The 25,333-nt window shown below is 34.6% G+C and overlaps 1 protein-coding gene across 3 annotated transcripts in view; it reads right to left on the reverse strand.

Moving 5' to 3' along the window:
• Positions 1 to 25,333, reverse strand: part of cdh8 (cadherin 8) — a 409,796-nt gene that overhangs the window by 232,470 nt on the left and 151,993 nt on the right. For all 3 annotated transcript variants that reach the window (XM_061963666.2, XM_072913334.1, XM_072913333.1), the window contains exon 3: positions 10,534 to 10,828. In XM_061963666.2, the coding sequence (XP_061819650.2) occupies positions 10,534 to 10,828 (295 nt within the window). The remainder of the gene's footprint in view (positions 1 to 10,533; positions 10,829 to 25,333) is intronic.

The raw sequence follows: 25,333 nt of genomic DNA on the forward strand, positions 1-25,333 counted from the left end.
ACAGCGTGGCAGAGCGTGACACACAGAGATAAATAGCAGTTAACTAAACATCCAGAATGCTGCTGCTCGAGTCCTGACTAGAACCAGGAAGTATGACCATATTCGTCCTGTGCTTAGGTGACAGCGTGGCAGAGCGGGGCACACAGAAATAAATAGCAGTTAACGCGACATCTGGAATGCTGCTGCTCGAGTCCTGACTAGAAGCAGGAAATAGGACCATATTAGTCCTGTGTTTAGGTGACAGTGTGGCAGAGCGTGGCAAGCAGAAATAAATAGCAGTTAAATAGACACCCGGAATGTTGCTGCTCGAATCCTGACTAAAACCAGGAAATAAGACCATACTAGTCCAGTGCTTAGGTGACAACGTGGCAGAGCGTGGCACACATAAATAAATAGCAGTTAACTAGACATCAGAATGCTGCTTCTCAAGTCTTTACTAGAACCAGGAAATACGACCATATTAGTCCAGTGCTTAGGTGACAGCGTGGAAGAGTGTGGCACACATAAATAAAATAGCAGTTAACTAGACATCCAGAATGCTGCTGCTTGAGTTCTGACTAGAAACAGGAAATAGGACCATAGTAGTCCTGTGCTTAGGTGGCAGCGTGGCAGAGCGTGGCACACAGAAAGAAATAGCGGTTAACATCAAAAATGCTGCTGCTCAAGTCCTGACTAGAAGCAGGAGATATGACCATATTAGTCCAATGCTTAGATGACAGCGTGGCAGAGCGTGGCACACATAAATAAATAGCTGTTAACCAGACATTGAGAATGCTGCTGCTTAAGTACTGACTAGAACCAGGAAATAGGACCATATTAGTCCAGTGCTCAGGTGACAGCGTGGCAGAGCGTGGCACACGTAAATAAATAGCAGTTAACTAGACATCCAGAATGCTGTTGCTGGAATCCTGACTATAACTAGGTAATAGGACCATAGTAGTCCTGTGCTTAGGTGACAGCATGGCAGAGCGTGGCACACAGAAATAAATAGCAGTTAACTAGACATCAGAATGCTGCTGCTCGAGTCTTGACTAGAACCAGGAAATACGACCATATTAGTCCAGTGCTTAGGTGACAGCGTGGAAGAATGTGGCACACATAAATAAAATAGCAGATAACTCGACATCTGGAATGTTGCTGCTCGAGTCCTGACTAGAAGCAGGAAATAGGACTATATTAGCCCGAATGCTTAGATGACAGTGTGGCAGAGCGTGGCACACGGAAATAAATAGCAGTTAACTAGACATCCGGAATGCTGCTGCTCGAGTCCTGACTAGAACCAGGAAATAGGACCATATTAGTCCAGTGCTTAGGTGACAGTGTGGCACAACAAAATAAATATCAGTTAACTAGACATCCAGAACGCTGCTGCTCGAGTCCTGACTAGAAGCAGGATATACGACCATATTAGTCCAGTGCTTAGGTCACTGCCCTGGCTTCCTGTCGCTCAGAAAATAGACTTCAAAACAGGTCTTTCCTTGGTCTAGTGCCAAAGTACACCTCTGACATGTTAGAACCATATAAACCGTCTCCAGCTCTGAGAACCTCAAGGAGTGGTCTCCTGCTGGAACCCAGACTCAGGACCAAACATGGTGAGACTGTTTCAGTTTTTTGCTGCTAAAATCTGGACTAGTCTACATGAAGGTGTGAGACAGGCCTCAAAGTTGGCAACGTTCAAGTGCAGGCAGAAAAGACGTGTATTTAATTGTGCACATGACAAGTGAAAATATTTTATCTACACGATTTAATTAATTTTCATTTGGAATTATGATGATTGTATTTTTTGGTTTAATTTAAATAATTGTTCCTTCTTTTAATTTTAAGTAAAGCACTTTGAATTGCCTTGTGTACAAAATGTGCTCTATAGATAATTTCGACCTGCCTTGCCTAGGTGGCGCTATGACGATTTTGCATCGATTCATAGTTTTTAATAAGATTTAAAAAAAAAAAAAAAAAAAATATATATATATATATATATATATATATATATATATATATATTTTTTTTTTTTTTTTTTTTTTTTTTTGAATATATATAATTAATTAGACATCCGCAGAATGCTGCTGCTCGAGTCCTGACTAGAAGCAGCAAATCGGACCATATTAGTCCAGTGCTTAGGTGACAGCGTGGCAGAGCGTGGCACACAGAAATAAATAGCAGTTAACTAGACATCGAGAATGCTGCTGCTCGAGCCCTGACTAGAACCAGGAAATATGACCATATTAGTGCACCTATTTTTAATTGGCAGTTTATTTAAGGGAGATATTTATTATTATAATTTATTATTAACTTAGTAATTATTTATTTTAGTAACTGTAAGTAGGTTAGATGTAAATATTGAATACGATTAAAATTAAGAGGAACAATCGTATATTAGTATATAAGTTGTTTAAGCGCAAAGAAATATGACTAATGTGCTAAAGTCGTATTTTCATTTGCACCTCATTTTCATTGACAGTTTTTATAAAGTAGATATTTATTATTATAATTTATTATTAACTTAGTAGTTATTAATTTTAGCACCGCATATATGTATGTAAAAGTAGTCCTTCCAAGTCATTCCTAATGCAGTATATTTGAGTACTCATTTTGTAATCAGCCTGACCTAAGCCTTGATGATAATATGTGTGATTAACACATGTGTTCGTATCGTTTGACAAAGTGTATCCTGTTAAACTGTAAGTTGATTAGATGTAATTAATGAATACGATTAAAACTAAGAGCAACATTTGTATATTAGCATATAAGTTGTTTAAGCGCAAAAAAATATGACTAAAGTGCTAAAGCTGTATTTTTATTTGCACCTAATTTTTATTGACAGTTTATGTAACGAAGATATTTATTATTATAAATTATTATTAACTTAATAATAATTTATTTTAGCACTGCATTTATGTATGTAAAAGTAGTCCTTCCTTCTAAGTCATTCCTTATGCAGTATATTTGAGTACTCATTTTGTAATCAGCCTGACCTAAGCCTTGATGATAATATGTGTGATTAACACATGTGTTCGTATCGTTTGATACGTTGATTAGATGTAATTATTGAATATGATTAAAACTAAGAGCAACATTTATATATTAGCATATAAGTTGTTTAAGCGCAAAAAAATATGACTAAAGTGCTAAAGCTGTATTTTCATTTTTTCACTTTGTCAAACAATATGAACGCATGTGTTAGTCACACATATTATTATCAAGGCTTAGGTCAGGCTGATTACAAAAAAAAATAGGTGCAAATGAAAATACAGTTTTAGCACTTTAGTCATATTTTTTTGCGCTTAAATAACTTATATGCTAATATACAAATGTTGCTCTTAGTTTTAATCGTATTCAATAATTACATCTAATCAACGTATCAAACGATACGAACACATGTGTTAATCACACATATTATCATCAAGGCTTAGGTCAGGCTGATTACAAAATGAGTACTCAAATATACTGCATTACGAATGACTTAGAAGGAAGCACTACTTTTACATACATAAATGCAGTGCTAAAATATATCATTATTAAGTTAATAATAATTTATAATAATAAATATCTCGCTTACATAAACTGTCAATAAAAATTAGGTGCAAATAAAAATACGGCTTTAGCACTTTAGTCATATTTTTTTGCGCTTAAACAACTTATATACTAATATACGATTTTTCCTCTTAATTTTAATCGTATTCAATATTTATATCTAACCTACTTACAGTTTAACAGGATAAAGTTTGTCAAACAATATGAACACGTGTGCTAATCACACATATTATTATCAAGGCTTAGGTCAGGCTGATTACACAAATAAGTACTCAAATATACTGCATTACGAATGACTTAGAAGGAAGCACTACTTTTACATACATAAATGCAGTGCTAAAACAAATCATTATTAAGTTAATAATAATTTATAATAAAAATTAAGTGCAAATAAAAATACGGCTTTAGCACTTTAGTCATATTTTTTGTGCTTAAACAACTTATATACTAATATACGATTTTTCCTCTTAATTTTAATCGTATTCAATATTTACATCTAGCCTACTTACAGTTTAACAGGATAAAGTTTGTCAAACAATATGAACACATGTGCTAATCACACATATTATTATCAAGGCTTAGGTCAGGCTGATTACAAAATGAGTACTCAAATATACTGCATTACGAATGACTTAGAAGGAAGCACTACTTTTACATACATAAATGCAGTGCTAAAACAAATCATTATTAAGTTAATAATAATTTATAATAAAAATTAAGTGCAAATAAAAATACGGCTTTAGCACTTTAGTCATATTTTTTGCGCTTAAACAACTTATATGCTAATATACAATTGTTCCTCTTAATTTTAATCGTATTCAATATTTACATCTAACCTTCTTACAGTTTAACAGGATAAAGTTTGTCAAACAATATGAACACATGTGTTAATCACACATATTATTATCAAGGCTTAGGTCAGGCTGATTACACAAATAAGTACTCAAATATACTGCATTAGGAATGACTTAGAAGGAAGCACTACTTTTACATACATATATGCAGTGCTAAAACAAATCATTATTAAGTTAATAATAATTTATAATAAAAATTAAGTGCAAATAAAAATACGGCTTTAGCACTTTAGTCATATTTTTTTGTGCTTAAACAACTTATATACTAATATACGATTTTTCCTCTTAATTTTAATCGTATTCAATATTTACATCTAACCTACTTACAGTTTAACAGGATAAAGTTTGTCAAACAATATGAACACATGTGCTAATCACACATATTATTATCAAGGCTTAGGTCAGGCTGATTACACAAATAAGTACTCAAATATACTGCATTAGGAATGACTTAGAAGGAAGCACTACTTTTACATACATAAATGCAGTGCTAAAACAAATCATTATTAAGTTAATAATAATTTATAATAAAAATTAAGTGCAAATAAAAATACGGCTTTAGCACTTTAGTCATATTTTTTTGTGCTTAAACAACTTATATACTAATATACGATTTTTCCTCTTAATTTTAATCGTATTCAATATTTACATCTAACCTACTTACAGTTTAACAGGATAAAGTTTGTCAAACAATATGAACACATGTGCTAATCACACATATTATTATCAAGGCTTAGGTCAGGCTGATTACACAAATAAGTACTCAAATATACTGCATTAGGAATGACTTAGAAGGAAGCACTACTTTTACATACATAAATGCAGTGCTAAAACAAATCATTATTAAGTTAATAATAATTTATAATAAAAATTAAGTGCAAATAAAAATACGGCTTTAGCACTTTAGTCATATTTTTTTGTGCTTAAACAACTTATATACTAATATACGATTTTTCCTCTTAATTTTAACCGTATTCAATATTTACATCTAACCTACTTACAGTTTAACAGGATAAAGTTTGTCAAACAATATGAACACATGTGCTAATCACACATATTATTATCAAGGGTTAGGTCAGGCTGATTACACAAATAAGTACTCAAATATACTGCATTAGGAATGACTTAGAAGGAAGCACTACTTTTACATACATAAATGCAGTGCTAAAACAAATCATTATTAAGTTAATAATAATTTATAAAAAAAATTAAGTGCAAATAAAAATACGGCTTTAGCACTTTAGTCATATTTTTTGCGCTTAAACAACTTATATGCTAATATACAATTGTTCCTCTTAATTTTAATCGTATTCAATATATACATCTAACCTACTTACAGTTTAACAGGATAAAGTTTGTCAAACAATACGAACGCATGTGTTAATCACACATATTATCATCAAGGCTTAGGTCAGGCTGATTACACAAATAAGTACTCAAATATACTGCATTAGGAATGACTTAGAAGGAAGCACTACTTTTACATACATATATGCAGTGCTAAAATAAACCATTATTAAGTTAATAATAATTTATAATAAAAATTAAGTGCAAATAAAAATACGGCTTTAGCACTTTAGTCATATTTTTTGCGCTTAAACAACTTATATGCTAATATACAATTGTTCCTCTTAATTTTAATCGTATTCAATATATACATCTAACCTACTTACAGTTTAACAGGATAAAGTTTGTCAAACAATACGAACGCATGTGTTAATCACACATATTATCATCAAGGCTTAGGTCAGGCTGATTACAAAATGAGTACTCAAATATACTGCATTAGGAATGACTTAGAAGGAAGCACTACTTTTACATACATATATGCAGTGCTAAAATAAACCATTATTAAGTTAATAATAATTTATAATAATAAATATCTCCCTTACATAAACTGTCAATAAAAATTAGGTGCAAATAAAAATACGGCTTTAGCACTTTAGTCATATTTTTTTGTGCTTAAACAACTTATATACTAATATACGATTTTTCCTCTTAATTTTAATCGTATTCAATATTTACATCTAACCTACTTACAGTTTAACAGGATAAAGTTTGTCAAACAATACGAACGCATGTGTTAATCACACATATTATCATCAAGGCTTAGGTCAGGCTGATTACAAAATGAGTACTCAAATATACTGCATTACGAATGACTTAGAAGGAAGCACTACTTTTACATACATATATGCAGTGCTAAAATAAACCATTATTAAGTTAATAATAATTTATAATAATAAATATCTCCCTTACATAAACTGTCAATAAAAATTAGGTGCAAATAAAAATACGGCTTTAGCACTTTAGTCATATTTTTTTGTGCTTAAACAACTTATATACTAATATACGATTTTTCCTCTTAATTTTAATCGTATTCAATATTTACATCTAACCTACTTACAGTTTAACAGGATAAAGTTTGTCAAACAATATGAACACATGTGCTAATCACACATATTATTATCAAGGCTTAGGTCAGGCTGATTACACAAATAAGTACTCAAATATACTGCATTAGGAATGACTTAGAAGGAAGCACTACTTTTACATACATAAATGCAGTGCTAAAACAAATCATTATTAAGTTAATAATAATTTATAAAAAAAATTAAGTGCAAATAAAAATACGGCTTTAGCACTTTAGTCATATTTTTTGCGCTTAAACAACTTATATGCTAATATACAATTGTTCCTCTTAATTTTAATCGTATTCAATATATACATCTAACCTACTTACAGTTTAACAGGATAAAGTTTGTCAAACAATACGAACGCATGTGTTAATCACACATATTATCATCAAGGCTTAGGTCAGGCTGATTACACAAATAAGTACTCAAATATACTGCATTAGGAATGACTTAGAAGGAAGCACTACTTTTACATACATATATGCAGTGCTAAAATAAACCATTATTAAGTTAATAATAATTTATAATAAAAATTAAGTGCAAATAAAAATACGGCTTTAGCACTTTAGTCATATTTTTTGCGCTTAAACAACTTATATGCTAATATACAATTGTTCCTCTTAATTTTAATCGTATTCAATATATACATCTAACCTACTTACAGTTTAACAGGATAAAGTTTGTCAAACAATACGAACGCATGTGTTAATCACACATATTATCATCAAGGCTTAGGTCAGGCTGATTACAAAATGAGTACTCAAATATACTGCATTAGGAATGACTTAGAAGGAAGCACTACTTTTACATACATATATGCAGTGCTAAAATAAACCATTATTAAGTTAATAATAATTTATAATAATAAATATCTCCCTTACATAAACTGTCAATAAAAATTAGGTGCAAATAAAAATACGGCTTTAGCACTTTAGTCATATTTTTTTGTGCTTAAACAACTTATATACTAATATACGATTTTTCCTCTTAATTTTAATCGTATTCAATATTTACATCTAACCTACTTACAGTTTAACAGGATAAAGTTTGTCAAACAATATGAACACATGTGTTAATCACACATATTATCATCAAGGGTTAGGTCAGGCTGATTACACAAATAAGTACTCAAATATACTGCATTAGGAATGACTTAGAAGGAAGCACTACTTTTACATACATAAATGCAGTGCTAAAATAAATCATTATTAAGTTAATAATAATTTATAATAAAAATTAAGTGCAAATTAAAATACGGCTTTAGCACTTTAGTCATATTTTTTTGTGCTTAAACAACTTATATACTAATATACGATTTTTCCTCTTAATTTTAATCGTATTCAATATTTACATCTAACCTACTTACAGTTTAACAGGATAAAGTTTGTCAAACAATACGAACACATGTGCTAATCACACATATTATTATCAAGGCTTAGGTCAGGCTGATTACACAAATAAGTACTCAAATATACTGCATTAGGAATGACTTAGAAAGAAGCACTACTTTTACATACATAAATGCAGTGCTAAAACAAATCATTATTAAGTTAATAATAATTTATAATAAAAATTAAGTGCAAATAAAAATACGGCTTTAGCACTTTAGTCATATTTTTTGCGCTTAAACAACTTATATGCTAATATACAATTGTTCCTCTTAATTTTAATCGTATTCAATATTTACATCTAACCTACTTACAGTTTAACAGGATAAAGTTTGTCAAACAATACGAACACATGTGTTAATCACACATATTATCATCAAGGCTTAGGTCAGGCTGATTACACAAATAAGTACTCAAATATACTGCATTAGGAATGACTTAGAAGGAAGCACTACTTTTACATACATAAATGCAGTGCTAAAATAAATCATTATTAAGTTAATAATAATTTATAATAATAAATATCTCCCTTACATAAACTGTCAATAAAAATTAGGTGCAAATAAAAATACGGCTTTAGCACTTTAGTCATATTTTTTTGTGCTTAAACAACTTATATACTAATATACGATTTTTCCTCTTAATTTTAATCGTATTCAATATTTACATCCAACCTACTTACAGTTTAACAGGATAAAGTTTGTCAAACAATATGAACACATGTGCTAATCACACATATTATCATCAAGGCTTAGGTCAGGCTGATTACAAAATGAGTACTCAAATATACTGCATTAGGAATGACTTAGAAGGAAGCACTACTTTTACATACATATATGCAGTGCTAAAACAAACCATTATTAAGTTAATAATAATTTATAATAAAAATTAAGTGCAAATAAAAATACGGCTTTAGCACTTTAGTCATATTTTTTGCGCTTAAACAACTTATATGCTAATATACAATTGTCCCTCTTAATTTTAATCGTATTCAATATTTACATCTAACCTACTTACAGTTTAACAGGATAAAGTTTGTCAAACAATATGAACACATGTGTTAATCACACATATTATTATCAAGGCTTAGGTCAGGCTGATTACAAAATGAGTACTCAAATATACTGCATTAGGAATGACTTAGAAGGAAGCACTACTTTTACATACATATATGCAGTGCTAAAATAAACCATTATTAAGTTAATAATAATTTATAATAAAAATTAAGTGCAAATAAAAATACGGCTTTAGCACTTTAGTCATATTTTTTGTGCTTAAACAACTTATATACTAATATACGATTTTTCCTCTTAATTTTAATCGTATTCAATATTTACATCTAGCCTACTTACAGTTTAACAGGATAAAGTTTGTCAAACAATATGAACACATGTGCTAATCACACATATTATTATCAAGGCTTAGGTCAGGCTGATTACAAAATGAGTACTCAAATATACTGCATTACGAATGACTTAGAAGGAAGCACTACTTTTACATACATAAATGCAGTGCTAAAATAAACCATTATTAAGTTAATAATAATTTATAATAATAAATATCTCCCTTACATAAACTGTCAATAGAAATTAGGTGCAAATAAAAATACGGCTTTAGCACTTTAGTCATATTTTTTTGCGCTTAAACAACTTATATGCTATAAGGCTATAAGGCTACATATATGCGGTGCTAAAATTAATAACTACTAAGTTAATAATAAATTATAACAATAAATATCTACTTTATAAAAACTGTCAATGAAAATGAGGTGCAAATTAAAATACGGCTTTAGCACTTTAGTCATATTTTTTTGCGCACCTCATTTTTTGTAATCAGCCTGACCGAAGCCTTGACAATGATAAGCGTTCGTATTGTTTGACGAGATTTATCCTGTTAAACTGGAAGTATTTATAGAAAAATAATTAAAATTTGGAGCTAATTCAGCGTTTATTATGCGTATTAAGAGATTTAGAGTTGAACAAAGACAAACGGTTTGAGCCTATTTTGAGAGATTTACGACGAGCGGGGGGGGCCTTCTATTGTTTTTTTTGTGAGCGTATAAATTCCTGTTTATTGACTATTTTACGATGATTATCTCGATCTCGAGCGAATTCGCGCTCGTCTTTTCTGCCTCGTTAAAAAGACTGATTTAAAAAAAAACTCCTTTTAAAAGCCAATTAAATGATCTCTTTGTGTCTATTAGTTAATACGAGTTAAGTGAAATCCTCGTTTCGGTTCAGCTCGTCCCAATTTTTTTTTTGTCTTGATGTCGGAATCTTTCGCTCCACTTATTATTTTGATGGCGGTTTAACGGCGGTTCGCAGTGGTGCGTTTGTGACTCACCGACCGCCGACATCTCGGCCACGGAGGCCCTGTAAGGTCCTTCGATGAACTGCGGCGGGTTGTCGTTGATGTCCTGGACTTTGATGATGAACTCGGACGGCGGCTCCAGCGGCTCGTCCGTGTCGGCGTTAACGACCTGGGCCGTGAGCGTGTACTCGGCCTTCTCCTCGCGGTCCAGCCTCTTCATGGCGTGGATGTCGCCCGTGAGCTCGTTGATGGCGAAGATGGTGCCCGCCCCCTCGCCGGCCAGCACGTATTTGATGCGCTTGCCGCCCACGTCCAAGTCTGTGTGCAGCTGCGAGTGAGAGGAAACGACAAAGTTAACAAGAGCTTGAAATAAATGCGGCTCGATGCGAGGGGCGCACGAGACTTCAGGAGCGGCGGGAGTTTTTTTTTTCTTTTTTTCGGTGAGTTGACTCGATCAAAAAAAACAGAACTGACTCGACTAAAGTTTCTCATGTGGGAGCAGACAATCACAAAATTAATAATAATAATAATAATAATAGATTTTATTTGTAAAAAAAAACACTTTATATTGAGTAAACAACCTCAACAGATAATACAAAAATAATCAAAAATAAAAATAGCTAGAACTAGTATGCATATATCTAAAAAAAAAAGGGATTTTGTAAAAAAGAAGGGTTTTTAAGCCCTTTTTAAAAGCATTCACAGTCTGTGGTACCCTCAGGGAGTGAGAGGAAACGACAAAGTTAACAAGAGCTTGAAATAAATGCGGCTCGATGCGAGGGGCGGACGAGACTTCAGGAGCGGCGGGAGTTTTTTTTTTCTTTTTTTCGGTGAGTTGACTTGATCAAAAAAAACAGAACTGACTCGACTAAAGTTTCTCATGTGGGAGCAGACAATCACAAAATTAATAATAATAATAATAATAATAGATTTTATTTGTAAAAAAAAAAACACTTTATATTGAGTAAACAACCTCAACAGATAATACAAAAATAATCAAAAATAAAAATAGCTAGAACTAGTATGCATACATCTAAAAAAAAAAAGGATTTTGTAAAAAAGAAGGGTTTTTAAGCCTTTTTTAAAAGCATTCACAGTCTGTGGTACCCTCAGGGAGTGAGAGGAAACGACAAAGTTAACAAGAGCTTGAAATAAATGCGGCTCGATGCGAGGGGCGGACGAGACTTCAGGAGCGGTGGGAGTTTTTTTATCTTTTTTTTCGGTGAGTTGACTCGATCAAAAAAAACAGAACTGACTCAACTAAAGTTTCTCATGTGGGAGCAGACAATCACAAAATTAATAATAATAATAGATTTTATTTGTAAAAAAAGCACCTTATATTGAGTAAACAACCTCAACAGATAATACAAAAATAATCAAAAATAAAAATAGCTAGAACTAGTATGCATATATCTAAAAAAAAAAAAGGATTTTGTAAAAAAGAAGGGTTTTTAAGCCTTTTTTAAAAGCATTCACAGTCTGTGGTACCCTCAGGGAGTGAGAGGAAACGACAAAGTTAACAAGAGCTTGAAATAAATGCGGCTCGATGCGAGGGGCGCAGGAGACTTCAGGAGCGGCGGGAGTTTTTTTTTCTTTTTTACGGTGAGTTGACTCGATCAAAAAAAACAGAACTGACTCGACTAAAGTTTCTCATGTGGGAGCAGACAATCACAAAATTATTAATAATAATAATAATAATAGATTTTATTTGTAAAAAAAAACACTTTATATTGAGTAAACAACCTCAACAGATAATACAAAAATAATCAAAAATAAAAATAGCTAGAACTAGTATGCATATATCTAAAAAAAAAAAAGGATTTTGTAAAAAAGAAGGGTTTTTAAGCCTTTTTTAAAAGCATTCACAGTCTGTGGTACCCTCAGGGAGTGAGAGGAAACGACAAAGTTAACAAGAGCTTGAAATAAATGCGGCTCGATGCGAAAGGCGGACGAGACTTCAGGAGCGGCGGGAGTTTTTTTTCTTTTTTTTCGGTGAGTTGACTCGATCAAAAAAAACAGAACTGACTCGACTAAAGTTTCTCATGTGGGAGCAGACAGTCACAAAATTATTAATAATAATAATAATAATAGATTTTATTTGTAAAAAAGGCACTTTATATTGAGTAAACAACCTCAACAGATAATACAAAAATAATCAAAAATAAAAATAGCTAGAACTAGTATGCATATATCTAAAAATAAAAAGGATTTTGTAAAAAAGAAGGGTTTTTAAGCCTTTTTTAAAAGCATGCACAGTCTGTGGTACCCTCAGGGAGTGAGAGGAAACGACAAAGTTAACAAGAGCTTGAAATGAATGCGGCTCGATGCGAGGGGCGCACGAGACTTCAGGAGCGGCGGGAGTTTTTTTTCTTTTTTTTCGGTGAGTTGACTCGATCAAAAAAAACAGAACTGACTCGACTAAAGTTTCTCATGTGGGAGCAGACAGTCACAAAATTAATAATAATAATAATAATAATAGATTTTATTTGTAAAAAAAAACACTTTATATTGAGTAAACAACCTCAACAGATAATACAAAAATAATCAAAAATAAAAATAGCTAGAACTAGTATGCATATATCTAAAAAAAAAAAGGATTTTGTAAAAAAGAAGGGTTTTTAAGCCTTTTTTAAAAGCATTCACAGTCTGTGGTACCCTCAGGGAGTGAGAGGAAACGACAAAGTTAACAAGAGCTTGAAATGAATGCGGCTGGATGCGAGGGGCGGACGAGACTTCAGGAGCGGCGGGAGTTTTTTTTTCTTTTTTTCGGTGAGTTGACTTGATCAAAAAAAACAGAACTGACTCGACTAAAGTTTCTCATGTGGGAGCAGACAATCACAAAATTAATAATAATGATAATAATAATAGATTTTGTTTGTAAAAAAGCACTTTATATTGAGTAAACAACCTCAACAGATAATACAAAAATAATCAAAAATAAAAATAGCTAGAACTAGTATGCATATATCTAAAAAAAAAAGAAGGATTTTGTAAAAAAGAAGGGTTTTTAAGCCTTTTTTAAAAGCATTCACAGTCTGTGGTACCCTCAGGTGGTCAGGGTGAGCGTCCCACAGACTGGGAGCTTTAAATGTGCTCCACAAAACACGATCCGTGGTCCACGGAGGACTTCCTGCCGCCTTTGAAACCTCAAAATCTTTGTGCCATGTTAGACCGCGGGAAATTTCAGACTCGTTTCCTCACGCTTTGGACCCCGCCGCTTATAAAACGGCGCGGCTAATTAACGGCTTTTGCAAATAGTTTGGAAAAATAAGACAAGTGAAGACGCTGAAAAGGTGTTTTATTGTTTGTGCTGTGGTGCCATATTTTAATAATAATAATAGATTTATTTGTAAAAAAGCCCTTCGATCCCTTAGGCGGTATTGCATCAAAAAGCAACATCAGTGTGTAAAGGATATCACCACATGGGCTCAGGAACACTTCAGAAAACCACTGTCAGTAACCATAGTTGGTCGCAACATCTGTAAGTGCAAGTTAAAACTCTACTATGCAAAGTCAAAGCCATTTATCAACAACACCCGCCGGCTTCACTGGGCCTGAGCTCATCTAAGATGGACTGATGCAAAGTGGAAAAGTGTTCTGTGGTCAGACGAGTCCACATTTCAAATAGTTTTTGGAAACTGTGGACTTTGTGTCTTCCGGACCAAAGAATTAAGGAACCATCCGGTTTGTTCTAGGCGCAAAGTGTAAAAGGCAGCATGTGTGATGGTATGGGGGTGTATTAGTGCCCAAGACATGGGTAACTTACACATCTGTGAAGGCGCCATTAATGCTGAAAGGTACATACAGGTTTTGCAGCAACATATGTTGCCATCTAAGCAAAGTTATCATGGACGCCCCTGCTTATTTCAGCAAGACGCTAACGTTAGCATGCTACTGAAACAGGTATCATCCGTCAAGTAACAAAATATTTGAAGCTGAGGCGTATACATTTAAAAATTTGCAAAAAAAGCTAGGATGCCAACGATTGTGTCGTTAAAACTAAGCTACGGTTTTGGGTTTCGCACAAAAATGAACCCGACGTAACAGATGCGTTTTTCGTAAAAAACGAAGACAATGCCCCCCCTCTACCTCAAATAACTACTCACCCCCAAATCCTCCACACGACACCTCCGCTCCAACCTCCGAGGACAAAGCAACAAACAATGGGAGACCGAGCTAGTCTGTGGAACGCTCTCCCTGACCACCTGAGGGCACCACAGACTGTGGATGCTTTTAAAAAAAGGCTTTAAAACCTTTCATTTAAAAAAAGCCTTTTTTTAGATATATGCATACTAGTTCTAGCTATTTGTCTGTTCTAGTTTTTATTTTTATTTATTTTTTAATATATTTTTTTATTTTTTTAATACACTGTAGCACTTTGAGGTTGTTTACTCAATGTAAAGTGCTTTTTTAGAAATAAAATCTATTATTATTATTAAAAGATGGCGCCACAGCACATAAACAATAAAACACCTTTTCAGCGTCTTGACTAGTTTTATTTTTCCAAAACTATTTGCAAAAGCCGGGAATTAGCCGCGCCGTTTTATAAGCGGCGGGGTCCAAAGCGCGAGTAAAACGAGTCTGAAATTTTCGGTGGTCTAACCCAACGTTGGACTTTTGCAAACATGGCTCCAAGTCTGTGGAACGCTCTCCCTGACCACCTGAGGGCACCACAGACTGTGGATGCTTTTAAAAAGAGGCTTTAAAACGCTTCATTTAAAAAAAGCCTTTTTTTAAGATATATGCATACTAGTTCTAGCTATTTGTCTGTTTTAGTTTTTATTTTTATTTATTTTTTAATATATTTTTTATTTTTTTAATACACTGTAGCACTTTGAGGTTGTTTACTCAATGTAAAGTGCTTTTTTTTTTTATACAAACAAAATGTATTATTATTATTAAAAGATAGCGCCGCAGCACAAACAATAAAACACCTTTTCAGCGTCTTTACTTATTTAATTTTTCCAAAACTATTTGCAAACATGGCTCTCAGTCTGTGGAACGCTCTCCCTGACCACCTGAGGGCACCACAGACTGTGGATGCTTTTAAAAAGAGGCTTTAAAACCCTTCATTTTAAAAAATCCTTTTTTTAAGATATATGCATACTAGTTCTAGCTATTTGTCTGTTTTAGTTTTTATTTTTATTTATTTTTTAATATATTTTTTATTTTTTTAATACACTGTAGCACTTTGAGGTTGTTTACTCAATGTAAAGTGCTTTTTTTTATACAAACAAAATGTATTATTATTATTAAAAGATAGCGCCGCAGCACAAACAATAAAACACCTTTTCAGCGTCTTTACTTATTTAATTTTTCCAAAACTATTTGCAAACATGGCTCTCAGTCTGTGGAACGCTCTCCCTGACCACCTGAGGGCACCACAGACTGTGGATGCTTTTAAAAAGAGGCTTTAAAACCCTTCATTTTAAAAAAGCCTTTTTTTAAGATATATGCATACTAGTTCTAGCTATTTGTCTGTTCTAGTTTTTATTTTTATTTATTTTTTAATATATTTTTTATTTTTTTAATACACTGTAGCACTTTGAGGTTGTTTACTCAATGTAAAGTGCTTTTTTTTTTATACAAACAAAATGTATTATTATTATTAAAAGATAGCGCCGCAGCACAAACAATAAAACACCTTTTCAGCGTCTTTACTTATTTAATTTTTCCAAAACTATTTGCAAACATGGCTCTCAGTCTGTGGAACGCTCTCCCTGACCACCTGAGGGCACCACAGACTGTGGATGCTTTTAAAAAGAGGCTTTAAAACCCTTCATTTTAAAAAAGCCTTTTTTTAAGATATATGCATACTAGTTCTAGCTATTTGTCTGTTCTAGTTTTTATTTTTATTTATTTTTTAATATATTTTTTATTTTTTTAATACACTGTAGCACTTTGAGGTTGTTTACTCAATGTAAAGTGCTTTTTTTTTTATACAAACAAAATGTATTATTATTATTAAAAGATAGCGCCGCAGCACAAACAATAAAACACCTTTTCAGCGTCTTTACTTATTTAATTTTTCCAAAACTATTTGCAAACATGGCTCTCAGTCTGTGGAACGCTCTCCCTGACCACCTGAGGGCACCACAGACTGTGGATGCTTTTAAAAAGAGGCTTTAAAACCCTTCATTTTAAAAAAGCCTTTTTTTAAGATATATGCATACTAGTTCTAGCTATTTGTCTGTTTTAGTTTTTATTTTTATTTATTTTTTAATATATTTTTTATTTTTTTAATACACTGTAGCACTTTGAGGTTGTTTACTCAATGTAAAGTGCTTTTTTTTTTTTTTACAAATAAAATGTATTATTATTATTATTAAAAGATGACGCCGCAGCACAAACAATAAAACACCTTTTCGGCGTCTTTACTTATTTAATTTTTCCAAAACTATTTGCAAAAGCCGTGAATTAGCCGCGCCGTTTTATAAGCAGCCGGGTCCAAAGCGCGAGGAAACAAGTCTGAACCCGACGTTTGATTTTTTGCAAATATGGCACAAAGATTGTGAGGTTTCAAAGGCGACAGGAAGTCCTCCATGGACCACGGATCGTGTTTTGTGGAGCAGATTTAAAAAAATAATAATTTAAAGCTCCCAGTCTGTGGAACACTCTCCCTGACCACCTGAGGGTACCACAGACTGTGATGCTTTTAAAAAAGGCTTAAAAACCCTTCTCTTTAAAAAAGCCTTATTTTTTTAGATGTATACATACTAGCTCTAGCTATTTGGCTGTTCTATTTATTTATTTATTTTATTATCTTTTTAATTTATTTTTTTATAAATACACTGTAGCACTTTGAGGTTGTTTACTCAATGTAAAGTGCTTTTTTTGGATTTTTTTGCAAACATGGCACAAAGATTCTGAGGTCTCAAAGGCGACAGGAAGTCCTCCGTGGACCACGGATCGTGTTTTGTGGAGCAGATTTAAAGCTCCCAGTCCGTGGAACACTCTCCCTGACCACCTGAGGGCACCACAGACTGTGGATGCTTTTAAAAAAGGCTTAAAAACCCTTCTCTTTAAAAAAGCCTTATTTTTTTAGATGTATACATACTAGCTCTAGCTATTTGGCTGTTCTATTTATTTATTTATTTTATTATCTTTTTATTTTATTTTTTTATAAATACACTGTAGCACTTTGAGGTTGTTTACTCAATGTAAAGTGCTTTTTTTGGATTTTTTGCAAACATGGCACAAAGATTCTGAGGTCTCAAAGGCGACAGGAAGTCCTCCGTGGACCACGGATCGTGTTTTGTGGAGCAGATTTAAAGCTCCCAGTCCGTGGAACGCTCTCCCTGACCACCTGAGGGCACCACAGATTGTGGATGCTTTTAAAAAAGGCTTAAAAACCCTTCTCTTTAAAAAAGCCTTATTTTTTTAGATGTATACATACTAGCTCTAGCTATTTGGCTGTTCTATTTATTTATTTATTTTATTATCTTTTTATTTTATTTTTTTATAAATACACTGTAGCACTTTGAGGTTGTTTACTCAATGTAAAGTGCTTTTTTTGGATTTTTTTGCAAACATGGCACAAAGATTCTGAGGTCTCAAAGGCGACAGGAAGTCCTCCGTGGACCACGGATCGTGTTTTGTGGAGCAGATTTAAAGCTCCCAGTCCGTGGAACGCTCTCCCTGACCACCTGAGGGCACCACAGACTGTGGATGCTTTTAAAAAAGGCTTAAAAACCCTTCTCTTTAAAAAAGCCTTATTTTTTTAGATGTATACATACTAGCTCTAGCTATTTGGCTGTTCTATTTATTTATTTATTTTATTATCTTTTTATTTTATTTTTTTATAAATACACTGTAGCACTTTGAGGTTGTTTACTCAATGTAAAGTGCTTTTTTTGGATTTTTTTGCAAACATGGCACAAAGATTCTGAGGTCTCAAAGGCGACAGGAAGTCCACGGATCGTGTTTTGTGGAGCAGATTTAAAGCTCCCAGTCCGTGGAACGCTCTCCCTGACCACCTGAGGGCACCACAGACTGTGGATGCTTTTAAAAAAAGGCTTAAAAACCCTTCTTTTAAAAAATAAAAAAAAGCCTCTTTTTAGATATATGCATACTAGTTGTAGCTATTTGGCTGTTCACAGAGCGTGTTTTGCGGAGCAGATTCAAAGCTCCGCCTCCTTAGCGCCAAGCACCGCGGCGCTCCAAAAGGCAGGTTTATTAGCTCCTCTTTGAACGCCACTCACCTGCTCGGCGCCGAGAGGATTACGCGGGAGTGGAATAAACTTCTTCTTCCCTTCTCATTCACCTTTTAAAGCCGTTCTTTTTTCCCCCGCCTCACACTCATTAGTTGTCCTCGGACTGGAGCGCCCGGGCCCGGTAATGCGGCTTTAGCGCAGCGATGAGGGCGTAATTAGGACAAAATAATGAGGACTTTTGGGCCCGGTTGTTTTGTCAGCGGGAGTCGCCTCTTGAATCTTTCATGCCCTGGCGCACCAACCGGGACTCTGAGACCGAGGGCAATAAAAGGCACGGTGCATGTTTGTATGTTGCATGTGATGTGCGACCTGGGTCCAGTGCCACTTCCTGTCCCCACTGGACCTCATTTAGCAGCCTGACTCCTCTCAGAGTCTCTCTGCAAGCTCAAGTCCACTCCTGGAACGTGTCGATCATACGGCTGGACTAGAACCACCGAGACCGCCGATACCAGATATTGATGCTCTGATATCGATCCTCCAATCAAAGTATCGACACTTTTTGATACTTTAGTTCAAAGATTATTTTCCACTTTCAACTTATATTCAATTGACAAGATATTTAACGTTCAAACTGGAAAACGTTGTTATTTTTTGCAAATATTAGCTCATTTGGAATTTGATGCCTGCGACATGTTTCAAGAAAGCTGGCACCGGTGGCAAAAAAGACTGAGAAAGTTGAGGAATGCTCATCAAACACTTATTTGATACATCCCACAGGTGGAACAGGCAAATTGGGAACAGGTGGGTGCCATGATTGGGTGTAAAAATTGCTCAGTCATTCACAAACAAGGACGGGGCCGAGGGTCACCACTTTGTCAACAAATACCTGAGCAAATTGTTTTAAGAACAACATTTCTCAACCAGCTATTGCAAGGAATTTAGGGGTGTCACCATCTACGCTCCGTAAAATCATCAAAAGGTTCAGAGAATCTGAAAAAAAAATCACGTAAGCAATGATAATACGGACCTTCTATCCCTCAGCATCAAAAAGCGACATCAGTGTGTAAAGGATATCACCACATGGGCTCAGGAACACTTCAGAGAACCACTGTCAGTAACGACAGTTTGTCGCTGCGTCTGTAAGTGCAAGTTAAAACTCTACTATGCAAAGCCAAAGCCATTTATCAACAACACCCAGAAACGTCTCTTCAACAAATACAAAAAAAGAATGTTATTTTTGTTAACATCATGTACACTGTGGCCTTAAACAATTTTGCCTTCGACTAAGTTAACGTGCATGTTTTCGTAAACTTCTGTGGTTATTTGGCCTTTTCGACGACTACGAACAAAATTTATATTTTTGTTAACTACAAGTAAAAAGTGTTTTTAAACAATTTATGTATGTATTATGTAGGGATTTCACCATCTACGGTCTATAATATCATCAAAAGGTTCAGAGAATCTGGAAAAATCACTGCACATAAGCGATGATATTACGGACCTTCGATCCCTTAGGCGGTACTGCATCAAAAAGCAACATCGGTGTGTAAAGGATATCACCACATGGGCTCAGGAAGACTTCAGAGAACCACTGTCAGTAACGACAGTTTGTCGCTGCGTCTGTAAGTGCAAGTTAAAACTCTACTATGCAAAGCCACAGTAATTTATCAACAACACCCAGAAACGCCTCTTCAACAAATACAAAAAAATCAAGTTATTTTTGTTAACATCACGTACACTGTGGTCCTAAACAGTTTTGCCTTCGACTAAGTTAACGTGCATGTTTTCGTAAACTTCTGTGATTATTTGGCCTTTTCGACGACTACGAAAAAAAATTGTATTTTTGTTAACTACAAGTAAAAAGTGTTCTTAAACAACTTATGTATGTATTATGTAGGGATTTCACCATCTATGGTTCGTTAAATCATCAAAAGGTTCAGAGAATCTGGAGAAATCACTACTGTGGTGCCCTCAGGTGGTCAGGGAGAGCGTTCCACAGACTGGGAGCCATGTTTGCAAAAATCCAACGTTGGGTCAGACAACCGGAAATGTCAGACTCGTTTCCTCGCGCTTTGGACCCCACTGCTTAAAAAACGGCGTGGTTAATTCATGGATTTTTGCAAATAGTTTCAAAAAATAAAACAAGTAAAGACGCTGAAAAGGTGATTTATTGTTTGTGCTGTGGTGCCATCTTTTAATAATAATAATAGATTTTATTTGTAAAAAAAAAAAAAAGCACTTTACATTGAGTAAACAACCGCAAAGTGCTACAATGTATTAAAACACTTAAAAAAAATAAATACAAATAAAAAATGATTACAAATAAAAACTAGAACAGCCAAATAGCTAGAACTAGTATGCATGTATCTAAAAAAAAAGGCGTTTTTAAAAGGAAGGGTTTTTAAGCCTTTTTTAAAAGCATCCACAGTCTGTGGTGCCCTCAGGTGGTCAGGGACAGTGTTCCACAGACTGGGAGCCATGTTTGCAAAAATCCAACGTCGGGTTAGACCACCGGAAATGTCAGACTCGTTTCCTCGCGCTTTGGACCCCGCTGCTTATAAAACGGCGCGGCTAATTCACGGCTTTTGCAAATAGTTTTGGAAAAATAAAACTAGTCAAGACGCTGAAAAGGTGTTTTATTGTTTGTGCTGCGGCGCCATCTTTTAATAATAATAATAATAATACATTTTATTTGTAAAAAAAAAAAAAACACTTTACATTGAGTAAACAACCTCAAAGTGCTACAGTGTATTAAAAAAATAAAAATTATATTAAAAAATAAAAAAAAATAAAAACTAGAACAGACAAATAGCTAGAACTAGTACGTATGTATCTTAAAAAATATATTTTTTAAAATGAAGGGTTTTAAAGCATTTGTTTTTTAAAGCATCCACTGTCTGTGGTGCCCTCAGGTAGTCAGGGAGGGCGTTCCACAGACTGAGAGCCATGTTTGCAAATAGTTTTGGAAAAATTAAATAAGTAAAGACGCTGAAAAGGTGTTTTATTGTTTGTGCTGCGGCGCTATCTTTTAATAATAATAATACATTTTGTTTGTATAAAAAAAAAAGCACTTTACATTGAGTAAACAACCTCAAAGTGCTACAGTGTATTAAAAAAATAAAAAAGATAATAAAAAATAAATAAAAATAAAAACTAGAACAGACAAATAGCTAGAACTAGTATGCATATATCTTAAAAAAAGACTTTTTTTAAATGAAGGGTTTTAAAGCCTTTTTTAAAAGCATCCACAGTCTGTGGTGCCCTCAGGTGGTCAGGGAGAGCGTTCCACAGACTGGGAGCCATGTTTGCAAAAATCCAACGTCGGGTTAGACCACCGGAAATGTCAGACTCGTTTCCTCGCGCTTTGGACCCCGCCGCTTATAAAACGGCGCGGCTAATTCCCGGCTTTTGCAAATAGTTTTGGAAAAATAAAACTAGTCAAGACGCTGAAAAGGTGTTTTATTGTTTTGTGCTGCGGCGCCATCTTTTAAAAATAATAATAGATTTTATTTCTAAAAAAGCACTTTACATTGAGTAAACAACCTCAAAGTGCGACAGTGTATTAAAAAAAAAAAAAATAATAAAAAGATCATACAAAAAAACAACAACTAGAACAGCCAAATAGCTAGAACTAGTATTCATATATCTAAAAAAAAAAAAAAGGCTTTTTTAAAAAGAAGGGTTTTTAAGCCTTTTTTTAAAAGCATCCACAGTCTGTGGTGCCCTCAGGTGGTCAGGGAGAGCGCTCCCATTGCTCGTAGCTTTGTCCTCGAAGGTTGGAAGAGGTTAGCCTGTCTGGAGCAGAAGTGTCATGTGGAGGATTTGGGGGTGAGTAGTTCAATAGTTTTGGTCAATTTTGTTCACTGCAAAGCTCTTCTTTCTAAAAAAAAAATAGTACTATTCCGTCTTCTAGCCGTCCATAACGTTTCTACCCGTATGGATTCTTCATTCATCACTCCAAGCAACGTTTTTGTAAGTTTTACAATATAACTAAAACAATTCTTACTTGCTAAAGACTCCCATGTGTGACGTCTGTAGGAGTGTTTTCATGCATATTTGTACGCAACGTGATCAAGCTAACGTTGTTAGCATTAGTTAAAATGCTAACACGTTTGCGAGTGTCCGTGTTAGTATTATGAAGACGGAATTTGTCTTCAAACATTCGTACGAGAAGTCCGTCAAATACTTTACGTTGTTGTGGAGGTTGCCCTCCAGGGGGTTCTTTGGACCACCAAGCATCGACATGACAGCCCGGTTCAGGTTCACAACACAGTTTTATTTTGCAATAAGTCTCTCCTCCCGTTTTCCCGCTTATACAGAGCGACAGGTGATTAGATAACAAGGCCCAGGTGGGCCATCTACGCACCTGTCGCTGACTTCGAGGCCAGTCCTGGCACACCCCGCTTCGTTGCAGGCCCGCAGGCCACGCCCCCCTCCACAGTTGTCTTTGTTGCTAATGTCGTAGCTCGCAACATTTTGAGCGTACATTTGGCCCAACCTACTCGGCGGCCTAGTGGTTAGAGTGTCCGTCCTGAGATGGGTAGGTTGTGAGTTCCAACCCCGGCTGAGTCATACCAAAGACTATATATAACCTCTCTGCTTGGCACTCAAGGGTTGGAATTGGGGGTTAAATCACCAAAAATGATTCCCAGGCGTGGCCACCGCTGCTGCTCACTGCTCCCCTCACCTCCCAAGGGGGTGGAATGAAGGGATGGGTCAAATGCAGAGGACACATTTCACCACACATAGTGTGTGTGTAATTATCATTTTATGCTGTTTGACGATAAAAAACAGACTTTTTTTTTTTTTTATCCTAAAAACAACATAGACAAAGATCCTCTATAAAACAGGATCACTCACATACTGCATCAACATAGTCAAAGATCCTCTTTATAACAGGATCACTCACATACTGCATCAACAAAGTCAAAGATCCTCTATATCACATGATCTCTCACATACTGCATCAACATAGTCAAAGATCCTCTATAAAACAGGATCACTCACATACTGCATCAACATAGTCAAAGATCCTCTATAAAACAGGATCACTCACATACTGCATCAACATAGTCAAAGATCCTCTTTATAACAGGATCACTCACATACTGCATCAACATATTCAAAGATCCTCTATGTCACATGAACTCTCACATACTGCATCAACATAGTCAAAGATCCTCTATAAAACCGGATCACTCACATACTGCATCAACATAGTCAAAGATCCTCTATATAACAGGATCACTCACATACTGCATCAACAAAGTCAAAGATCCTCTATAAAACAGGATCACTCACGTACTGCATCAACATATTCAAAGATCCTCTATATCAAAGGATCTCTCACATACTGCATCAACATAGTCAAAGATCCTCTATAAAACATGATCACTCACATACTGCATCAACATAGTCAAAGATCCTCTAAAAACAGAATCACTCACATACTGCATCAACATAGTCAAAGATCCTCTATATCACATGATCTCTCACATACTGCATCAACATAGTCAAAGATCCTCTTTATAACAGGATCACTCACATACTGCATCAACATAGTCAAAGATCCTCTAAAAAACAGAATCACTCACATACTGCATCAACATAGTCAAAGATCCTCTATATAACAGGATCACTCACATACTGCATCAACAAAGTCAAAGATCCTCTATAAAACAGGATCACTCACGTACTGCATCAACATAGTCAAATATCCTCTATATGACAGGATCTCTCACATACTGCATCAACATAGTCAAAGATCCTCTATAAAACATGATCACTCACATACTGCATCAACATAGTCAAAGATCCTCTATAAAACAGGATCACTCACATACTGCATCAACATAGTCAAAGATCCTCTATATAACAGGATCACTCACATACTGCATCAACAAAGTCAAAGATCCTCTATAAAACAGGATCACTCACATACTGCATCAACATAGTCAAAGATCCTCTATAAAACAGGATCACTCACATACTGCATCAACATATTCAAAGATCCTCTATGTCACAGGATCTCTCACATACTGCATCAATAATGTCAAAGATCCTCTATAAAACAGAATCACTCACATACTGCATCAACATAGTCAAAGATCCTCTATATCACATGATCTCTCACATACTGCATCAACATAGTCAAAGATCCTCTTTATAACAGGATCACTCACATACTGCATCAACATAGTCAAATATCCTCTATAAAACAGGATCACTCACATACTGCATCAACAAAGTCAAAGATCCTCTATATCACATGATCTCTCACATACTGCATCAACATAGTCAAAGATCCTCTATAAAACAGGATCACTCACATACTGCATCAACATAGTCAAAGATCCTCTATATCACATGATCTCTCACATACTGCATCAACATAGTCAAAGATCCTCTTTATAACAGGATCACTCACATACTGCATCAACATAGTCAAAGATCCTCTATATAACAGGATCACTCACATACTGCATCAACAAAGTCAAAGATCTTCTATAAAACAGGATCACTCACATACTGCATCAACAAAGTCAAAGATCCTCTATATCACATGATCTCTCACATACTGCATCAACATAGTCAAAGATCCTCTATAAAACAGGATCACTCACATACTGCATCAACATATTCAAAGATCCTCTATGTCACAGGATCTCTCACATACTGCA

The sequence above is a fragment of the Nerophis lumbriciformis genome, linkage group LG06, assembly GCF_033978685.3.
Source record: "Nerophis lumbriciformis linkage group LG06, RoL_Nlum_v2.1, whole genome shotgun sequence".
NCBI classification, from domain to species: Eukaryota; Metazoa; Chordata; class Actinopteri; order Syngnathiformes; family Syngnathidae; genus Nerophis; species Nerophis lumbriciformis.